Source organism: Tetrahymena thermophila, assembly GCF_000189635.1.
Source record: "Tetrahymena thermophila SB210 genomic scaffold scf_8254487, whole genome shotgun sequence".
NCBI lineage: Eukaryota > Ciliophora > Oligohymenophorea > Hymenostomatida > Tetrahymenidae > Tetrahymena > Tetrahymena thermophila.
The window spans coordinates 1-9,693 of record NW_002476262.1 but is presented as its reverse complement, the minus strand read 5'-3'; the positions used below and the strand labels follow the sequence as shown (position 1 = coordinate 9,693).

General features: G+C 23.0%; 3 protein-coding genes across 3 annotated transcripts; 2 read left to right on the top strand and 1 right to left on the bottom strand. All coding sequences in view use genetic code 6, as the record gives it.

Moving 5' to 3' along the window:
- Positions 1-667: 667 nt before the first annotated feature.
- Positions 668-1,906, top strand: TTHERM_00499280 (hypothetical protein; the record flags this gene model as incomplete). The annotated part of the gene is made up of 1 exon (XM_001022186.4): positions 668-1,906. Exon 1 carries the CDS (start codon positions 731-733, stop codon positions 1,904-1,906), a length of 1,176 nt encoding a protein of 391 aa, XP_001022186.3. The 5' UTR covers positions 668-730.
- A 1,053-nt stretch (positions 1,907-2,959) lies between these two features.
- On the bottom strand, positions 2,960-3,613 carry TTHERM_00499270 (elongation factor Tu GTP-binding domain protein; the record flags this gene model as incomplete). The annotated part of the gene is made up of 1 exon (XM_001022185.1): positions 2,960-3,613. One exon carries the CDS (start codon positions 3,611-3,613, stop codon positions 2,960-2,962), a length of 654 nt encoding a protein of 217 aa, XP_001022185.1.
- A 1,424-nt stretch (positions 3,614-5,037) lies between these two features.
- On the top strand, positions 5,038-9,290 carry TTHERM_00499260 (transmembrane protein, putative; the record flags this gene model as incomplete). Its single annotated transcript, XM_001022184.2, has 2 exons — positions 5,038-5,508; positions 5,700-9,290. Coding segments are annotated over 2 exons (3,981 nt in total), but the record flags the coding sequence as incomplete, so codon positions are not given.
- Positions 9,291-9,693: the final 403 nt, after the last annotated feature.

Below are 9,693 nucleotides of genomic sequence, written 5' to 3'. Positions count from 1 at the left end.
TTTTTTTCTTAATACTATTCCTTATTTTTGGTATTTGTAATAATTTTTTTAATATTATATTCTATCAATTTATTATCTATTTCCACTTCACTTAACAAAAATTATTGTAATTTCAAAATAAGAAATTTTTTTTTACCATAAATAGACTCTATAGTTCCTTTTCAATAAATATTATTGGTGACTCACTTATAAACTTTTCCCCACTTCTTTTTTGGTGATCAAAAATATTTTGAAAATATAAGAGAGCTTTTTCATATATCTTTCTTTCATTTAGATCTTATCTACGCAATGTGTTGAAATCTATTAAATTATAATATAGAAATTTTTTTCTTAAAAGAAAGACATTACTTTAAATGTTTTAGGTTTTATAAATTTTAATTGTTAAAAAAAATATAAAATTAATATTTTTAATTTTTCTTAGTTTTCTTTTTATCAAGTGGTTGATGGCATTTAACTATTTTTTATTATTATGGAAATCGTTATAAATACCTTAAGCGTATAAGAGGATTATAAAATACTTCAATTTTATTGATTTTATTTTAATTAAAAAATAAGATACAACAAATTTAAAAAAAGATACCGTTAAGTTTAAAGATACATCATAGAATTTAGAAAACTTTAGAGTTGTTTAAAACCTTAAAAAAAATCATGTTTATTTATAATTTAATTAAAAAAAAAAAATCTACAGATTAATACTAAATACTTAAAAAAATAAAACAAAACATATCGAATGGATAACAGAGCTAAGGACCTACCTTCATTTATAAAATATCTTTTTAAGTAAAATAGATCTTTGCAGTTCATCAAAAAAAATCTCCACTCCATAGAACTGAAGGCCTAACATCATTTAAGAATTGTTGATAAAACTAACTCTGAAAAGCCATCTATTGAAATAAGATGCTAGAAAAGTAAATGCAGCTTTAAAATTTCTTTTAATAAAAAGAATAAAATTTTTTAGCTGTCTAATATAAATCTAAAGCATGGTCATCCTGAATCTAATCCTTATTTTGAACTTGATCATCTAAAGAAGCTAATTGAAAAATAATCAAGTTATATTTTCTAAGAGTACTTTGTAAGTAGAATTAATCACGAATAGAGAAGTTTGTAGCTACTAAGACCATGCTTAATACTAGAAGATTTAAAAACAAAGAATATATTTGCCTTAAACTCCATACACTAAAATAAAAAATATAAGGTCTAATTGAAAAAAAAATTTGATAATACTATATAAAACCTCCGTAAGGAATTCAAATAGCTTTATCCTAATATACAATGCATTGAAGACTCATTTCAAATAGATCGCTAGAACAAATCTAATAATTAAAAACCATATTATAATAGTTAACTTATCTGCCAAGATGAGTCATCTTATTCTGTCTGCTAATGCAGTATTGACCAATAAGAAGATAGCTATTCTGAAAATACCACTCTTATTAATAAAGAAGAAGATAGTGAATACTCACAATTATCTGAATAAACATTTAGATAGCATTCTTGTAACTAGCTTAGTTAAACAGAACCTCAACAAATAGAATAGATTAACTCTTAGAGAGATCTAATATACTCAAGCTGTTAATCTTAAATGTTAATGGAAAAACCCTTAAAAGCCAATGAATAAAGTTAATTATCTAATACAAATATTAAAGAAAACACATTTAATTAAAAAATTAAAAATTCTAGTATCTAATTTAATAATTAATTAATTCAATAAAGAATCGAACAATAATAAAATACCAATGATTAAAAATCTATTAAATAAAATACTTTTGAATATGAAACTATAATAATAAATAACTCTAAAATAATATTAAACCACAATAACAAAGAACAATTAAAGTAAAATTAAAGAAGCTCTTCTCCATTTGGATACTTTGATTGGATTTAACAAAACAATAGATATTACTGAACCTCATATAAACTCACTAATTTATTTATATATAATTAAAAATAATATATTTTTATTCATTTTTGTATACTAATTTTAATAAATATATTAATACAAATATTTTTATTTATTCACATTAACTAAATATTTAATTAATTTTTACTGATAAAATATTTTTTTAATAAATATTTAAGCGAATCATATTTTATTTCCTTATTTACAAATGAATTGCTTTTCAATCATCTTAATATTAAAATTAAAAATGGTGTTTATTTCAAAATTTCTTTATTTTATTTTGATAGCCAGTCTTAAAATAAATTTTTATTTTTTAAATAAAAACAAATTTAAAGTTATTAAATAAAACTATAATTAAAATAAACAATTTATTATAAAGGAGGGTGGAAAATATTTAAGATATCAATCAAATATTTAATAATTTAATGAGAAATTTCCATCCATCCATTCATTCATTCCTCAAGTATCTTTTCTTAAATGAATGAACAAAAATCAAGTATCTGCTATGAATCATTGTAAATATTATTTATGCCTTAAATAATGAAAAAAGCTATCTTTTCAATTTTATTATCTTTGTTAGTGAATTTCTTTTTTAAATTAATTAAATTGAAAATTATTTTTATTTTAAATTAAACCAAAACAAAAAGTATTAAATTTATAATTGATATAATATAAGCCAAAAAATTAAAATTTTTTAGATTTTGTATATATAATTAAGTATATTATTAACAAATAAATAAATAATAGCTATTTTAAATTAAAATTTAATTTTTTCTTTATAATTATAAATTATTATATATTTTTAATTTTAGGTGGTGAGAAAGTACAGGAACATTGTATTTATTTTTTATTTTTTAGTTTATTTCAGATTATTAATCTTAAAGGGTTTTCCAAATAATAATTATATGGTTATTAATTATAAATAAGATTCATCTATTTTAATGACGCTATAGATGTTAAAAGAAATATTAGTATTCTAAAAACATCAATAATGTTATGAATTTTTATTTTTGAGGTGATATTTATTAAAGTTAATTAATAGGAGAATTTAATCCAATTTCATTCAAGATTTATAAGAGAAGATGCATATGCGATTTACTAAATAAATTCTTTGTATTTAAAACATTCTACTAACGAGCAAGTATTCACATAAAAATGCTTAACAGTTGAAGTGATTTGGTGAATTAAATCTTAGTTTTAAAATGATTCCTATAAATCACTCTTATTGGCTAAAACTAATATATGTTTATTTTATTGACCTTTTTCTAAATATTTTAAAATTTCTTAAGCTTCTTAAATACTGTTAACATTTGACATATCACACATTATAATGAAGCCATCACAGCTAGGAATAAGCTTTTTTATATGCTCTAATTGCTAAAAAAAATTACCTTCTACATCTATAAATCTACATTTAATTGTATGTTAAATGTTTATGTCATCAAGTTTCAATTAAATGGTTTTAAATTGTATCCCACCATGTGGAATCTGCTTTAAACCATAATATATTTATTTTTAATTATTAATAATCAAATTATTCAGTAAAGTAGTCTTTCCTGATGATTTAGTTCCAACTATCATTATTTTTACTTAATCCTTTAAATTTATATTCTATGATTAAGAACAGTTGGTCATACTACTTCTTTCTGTAGTCGAATTAGCAGTTGGACTTCTAAGTTAGTTAGAACAACAAAAGTAAGTTACCTATCCCATTTATTACACAATAATAATTTTGAAAGGCTTTTATCTTTTTTAAATTGATTAAAATTTTTAGTTTATATTTTTTTTAAGTAATTAGTTAGTCACTGTGTTTAAACTAATTTGAATTATTACACCAAAAAAGCTTTACTAAAAATAATCAAAAAACTTTGCTAACTAACTTATAAAAACTAATTACCAATATACAAAAAAAAGATTTGATTTATCTATTGATTCTACTCTCCAATCTATATTATTAGGTAGTAAAAATTTGATATCTAACTTATAAGGAAATACCTTATGCTTTTTCTATTGAATACTGACATAATTTCTTCTATTTTAGTTTAAATAAAAGAAAATCAGTTTGAAAATGTATTGATTTATTTTTAATCTTTTTATTTTATTAATAAAGATTAAATATTTTAATATTTAAGAGATTATTATTCAAAATTTATTCATTTTACAATTAAGTTTTAAAAACTTATTCTAAGATTAAAATTGAAATAATAATTAAAAGCCAAATGTTATCATGTGTACTTCAAAATTTTTCTTGACTAAAATACAAAACACTAAAGAAAAATTAACAATTAAATATAATTCTAATTAATATAAACGTGTGAAGTTTTTAAAATTTCAACCATATTTATTTTTGTATCTTATTATTATTTTTTTAAAGTTTTTTTAATAATTTTAAAATAATTTGATTATAATTACATTAAATATTAAGATGAAGAAATGAGCAAATATCTATCATTAAATTTTTATTATTTTCTTATTTAGAGCAATAAAAAAAGTAATATAATTTTTTTAAATTTGTTTTTGAAATTTTTTTATCATTTAAAAAATAATTTGACTATTATTAAATTAAATATTCAAGAGAAAAAATGAGAAACTATCTCTTAATAAGTACTCAATTAAAATTAGTATAATTTTTTATAAATTTTAATATTTCGTTTTAAGGGATATAGATATTTAATTAATCCTTATTTTACAAAAATTCAATTTAAAAAATTATTTGTTTTCATCTGAAAAATCTTTTTTAATATATTTTAATTCAATCTTAACTTATTGTTAAACTAAATAATAATTTATAAAATTAATAAAATTTAATTTAAAATAACATAATAATAAACCATGTTAAAAAACCATAGAAATGTTACATAAATTGTCATTACAAAGTTAATAAATTAATGTTTAATTGTTCTAAAATTAATACTGAAATATATTTGTGGCTTTGAAATTAATGTAAATTTTATAAAATACTTGAAATTTTAGCAAATGAATGAAGATTTATTATGTTAAATGGCCTATGAGAAAAAAATTTGAAATTATTAATTTAGAATCAAATTATAATAACCATGAGTAAATTTTGTAATACTTGATTGTGAAATTTAAAGAATACTTTATTTTTTATCATTAATTTATTTAATTGATTTTAACTCAATTAATTTTTTTAAAGAATATGTATTTAAAAATGAAAGTAAGCTACTCTACTAATTAAAGATATCCTTAGGATTTTTAAAATAAAATAAAATTATTTTCTTTTATTATTTGGATGTTAGCTTTAAGTCAAAATTTTATAGATGCCTAAGCAAGTTCCTCTTGCGATACATCAACTTGCTAACAGTGCTAAACATCAAACGGATAAGTAAGTTGTAGTACTTGTATTAACTCTTCCTATAAAATATTATAAAATGGGTGTGTTGCAACCTGCCCTTCATATACATAAGAAGTTAATGGAATATGCAATTAAATTTGCTACGAATCTTGTTCTTCATGTAGTGGTAGTGAATATTTTAAATGTCTGACTTGTAGAGATAATAGAGATTTAGAATTATCATTTTTTTTTCAATATGGAGAATGTAATTGCAATTACTCTTTCACAGACGATCTTTCTCCAACTTGCCAAGGTTACAAAATATTTAAATTTACTTATAAAAATTATTATTAGAATATAGCTAGTAAAATTAAATAACTGATATTCATTTTTTATGAGCTGAAGGAAATATATTTTTTTTAATTATATCAAACAATCAATATGAAGTTTTTAGTTTTAAAATTTTTCTTACTTGGAAAATTTACTATATTTTAATTTATATAGATTCGAGCACTTCTTCCATTTTCAACACAATAGTATTTAGTTTGGCTTTGGTTAGTTTAATAGCTATAATTTTACTTAGTTTGATATAATGGAGTGGATTTATTTTGTATTACTATATTGACTCTTTATAATGCGCGGCTCTTCTATATTATATAAATTATTAAAATAGCTATCAACTAGATGATCTTATTAGATACATTGATAAATCAAACATTTCAAGTACTCTAAAACCAGATTGGTATCGAGGAGAATCCAATTATAACACAAGCTATTTAAATTGGAAAGTAGCTAAACATATAAACAGCTCTAATTTTGCTGTAGAACAAATAATTGTTTTTATTTTTACCCTCCTTCTTTGGATAATAGCCTTTTTTAGTATTAAATATTACTAAACGAGGGAGATTAATAAAAAAAAGGGAATTAATTCAGAAAATAACTCTCTTAAGAGGAGGTCTGATAAACTAAGTCAAAGATTAAATAATTAAAATAGTAGAGGATTGATAAATTCAGCAAATAGTAGCTTGAATATAAGTCTTCAATAAAAATCTCTTAGCCAAATTCAAGAAGAATAAGTTGAAGATGACTTAACGAAGAATATTAAAAAAAGGGATTAAGCCTTAAGTTAGAGAGACATAAATGATATTTCTTCTCGAAATTCAAAGAATAACTTGTTTAAAAAATAAAATGGTAGTGCCTTTGAGAAGAATAATTAATCCTAGCTAAATAGTAACAGGATAAGCTAAAATAGTAGTAATATGAAATATTTAGTTCCTCCTCAGAGAAAACAAACATTTAATTAATCTAAATCAAGTTTGAATTCAATTGTTATTTATGATAGCAACGAACCCAGTAATTTCAGATTTTCAAAAGGGATGCAAAATAGAGAAACAAGTGAAGGAAATAAAGGTAGCTAACACAATTCTTAAATAAATATAAATAATAATAACAATTAATAAAATAAATATAACAAAAATATTAATGCTTTATAAGAGCCATAGAGCTAATATTACAAAAATACTTAAATTTCTTAAATATCATAGAAAAAATAAATCAAAGTGTAAAATAATAATGCAAACATATTGCAAGAGCACATCTCAAATAAAAATCCATTCTCAATATCTATCATTATATTCTTCTTTATGATAACTATTTAAGAAACATTAATTGTCATAATTGGTCAATTTAATTACTCTTTTACTTTTTAAAATCCAGGAACTACAGCTAGCACAGGATTTTGTTTGTTAATGATAGTATACATAATAGCTATTCTCTTTTTCCTCTTTAAGAAACTTTTTAAAAATAAAATTAAATAAAATTAAGAATTACAGTCAGATTATAATGTATTATTTTACCTTATAGATAACTACAACCAAGAAAAGTTTTATTAAAGATGCTATTTTGCTATTTCCTTTTGCAGAAAACTAATTTCTTCAATAGCATGTTCTGTCTTACATAAAAGTCCTTTAGCTCAAACTATAATCCTTCTGTGTAATCAAGCTGTATATATAATATACATAATGGCATGCAAACCTATAAAAAACAATCAAGAAAAATATCTTATTTTCCTTGCTCACTCGGAAGTGCTACTGTGTTTCTTATTCTAAACAATAATTATTTCTAAAGATTCTTCCTCTTACTTAGAAAAGTAGTCTATCAATAAATATACAGAAGGACTTATATTTATTTTAATTATATTACTTATTACCTTTATCCTTTACTCATTATATATTCTTATCTAGTGGATAATTTAGAAATGTAAAAAATGTACATAATCTTAAAAAAAGAAAAAAGACATAAATAAAAAAGAAAAACAATAAGTCTACCCTGAGAAGGTTCTTGTTCCTGTAGAAGTACCAGTTGAATAGCCTATAGAAGAAAAAGCAAAATTTGATCAAAATGATGATGAGCTCAAAAGAAAGGTAGAAGATCTTTAAAAAGAATTATAAGATGTAAAAGCAAGATAAGATTCAATAGATAAGCTGTAAATATTAGAAGTTAAAGAAGAAGTTGAAAATTCTTAATATGATGGTAAGCTTATATTGTTTGAAGATCCACATTAACACTCTCGTTACATTTAAGATGAGTCATTTAGAGAAGATTTAGATGAAAAAAGAAAACTCCTTAAATCGTAATCTATTTAAGTGAATTCAAAAATGTTTGAATCAGGTTAATAATCAACTGTTTTACCACCTTCATCGGAAAAGAAAAAGAGATATGTTTAATCACGATAAACTTAAGTTGATATGGAAAAAGAATTTCAAGATAGTACTTTTTATAATTCATAAAACAGCGATTATTAAAAATAGAGTATAGTTTATGAGTCAGTGATTTAAGAAAAAACTGAAGAAGATAGTGAAATTAAAAAAAATAAAATTTATCATACATAAGAATTATAAGTGGATTCTACGTGCTTTGAGAAACCTAAAATAGTCGTAGAAGCTTAGGTATAAACATAACATATTCCTACTCCTAAAAACTACAAAGATCAAGCAGTAGGCGGTTCCCAAGTTTTTGGAGCTGAAGAAGATGAAAGCGAATAAATAATTTAGTTTTCAAAGTAACCTAGATAATAAGACTTCAGTAGTCAAACATAACCAATTGAAATTGAATCTCCAAAAAATAAAATCGTAGATGAAAAGCCATAATAATCAGTATTAGATAAAATAATTAAAGAAATATAAGAGTAGGAAATTCCAAAGCTTAACTAAAACTAAATGAAAACCAATGATGCAGGATCATAGTATACAGCTATAGAAGATGAGCCATCAGAAAGATAAACCTATCCACTAACCTAAGCCAGTGTTTAGCACACTACAACTATTCAAGATAAACCTATCTTTGAAAATAATAATGAGTCTAAAAATATTGAAAAAACTCCTATATTTACTAATTTTATTAAAAATCAAACACCTTAAAGATAATCAAATTATACTCATAATAAAGTAAGCTAAAAGAAAGCGAGTAATGGACTTAAGTGGGGAGAAACAAATAAATTTGATAAATATTGTAATGGAAAGGAAATGCATTCAAAAATATAAAATTAAAGATCTAAAATAAATAGTTTTAACAACACTATATAAAGTAATGAGTAACTAAGCATAAATCCCAATATATATTTAGGTCCAACTACACCTTAGCACAGTAAAAACTATTAAAATAACTTTAAAGAAATAGAATTACCTAATTCAGCAAGATCAGATTATAAAAATAATGATGATTCACATAGATATGGGAATATTTTTAGTAGAGGTGCTTAAAATAGCTTGTAAACCATTTAAATAGACTAACCAAGTTCTTTAAGGAGATACGATAATAGAAGTTTAAATAGAACCCCCTCTTAAAATTAAGAATAATATTTTTAAAAGCCTGATCCATTAAAAAGCAATATAAACAACTATCTATCAAATCAGTCTCCGTCTTAAAGTAGAAGTACTGAGAGAAGTCGTTCCAATATTCTAAATCTTTAGCCTATGCCAAAAGCTTTTGATTTGAATTCAAAAATAATAATATGAAAAAAATTTTCCAATAATTTAATATAACTTGTATAATATTTTTCTGTTAAAATAAACTTTTAAATATATAAATATAACTAATATTATCATTTTAAATTAAATTTTCTTTATTTATAAATTTATTGTGTTTTCTCTAAATTTTAACAGATTTTTAAATCTTAAATTTAATTTAAATATATTATTAATTGTATTAAAAAAATTGGGGGTTGGGGTTGGGGTTGGGGTTGGGGTTGGGGTTGGGGTTGGGGTTGGGGTTGGGGTTGGGGTTGGGGTTGGGGTTGGGGTTGGGGTTGGGGTTGGGGTTGGGGTTGGGGTTGGGGTTGGGGTTGGGGTTGGGGTTGGGGTTGGGGTTGGGGTTGGGGTTGGGGTTGGGGTTGGGGTTGGGGGTTGGGGTTGGGGTTGGGGTTGGGGTTGGGGTTGGGGTTGGGGTTGGGGTTGGGGTTGGGGTTGGGGTTGGGGTTGGGGTTGGGGTTGGGGTTGGG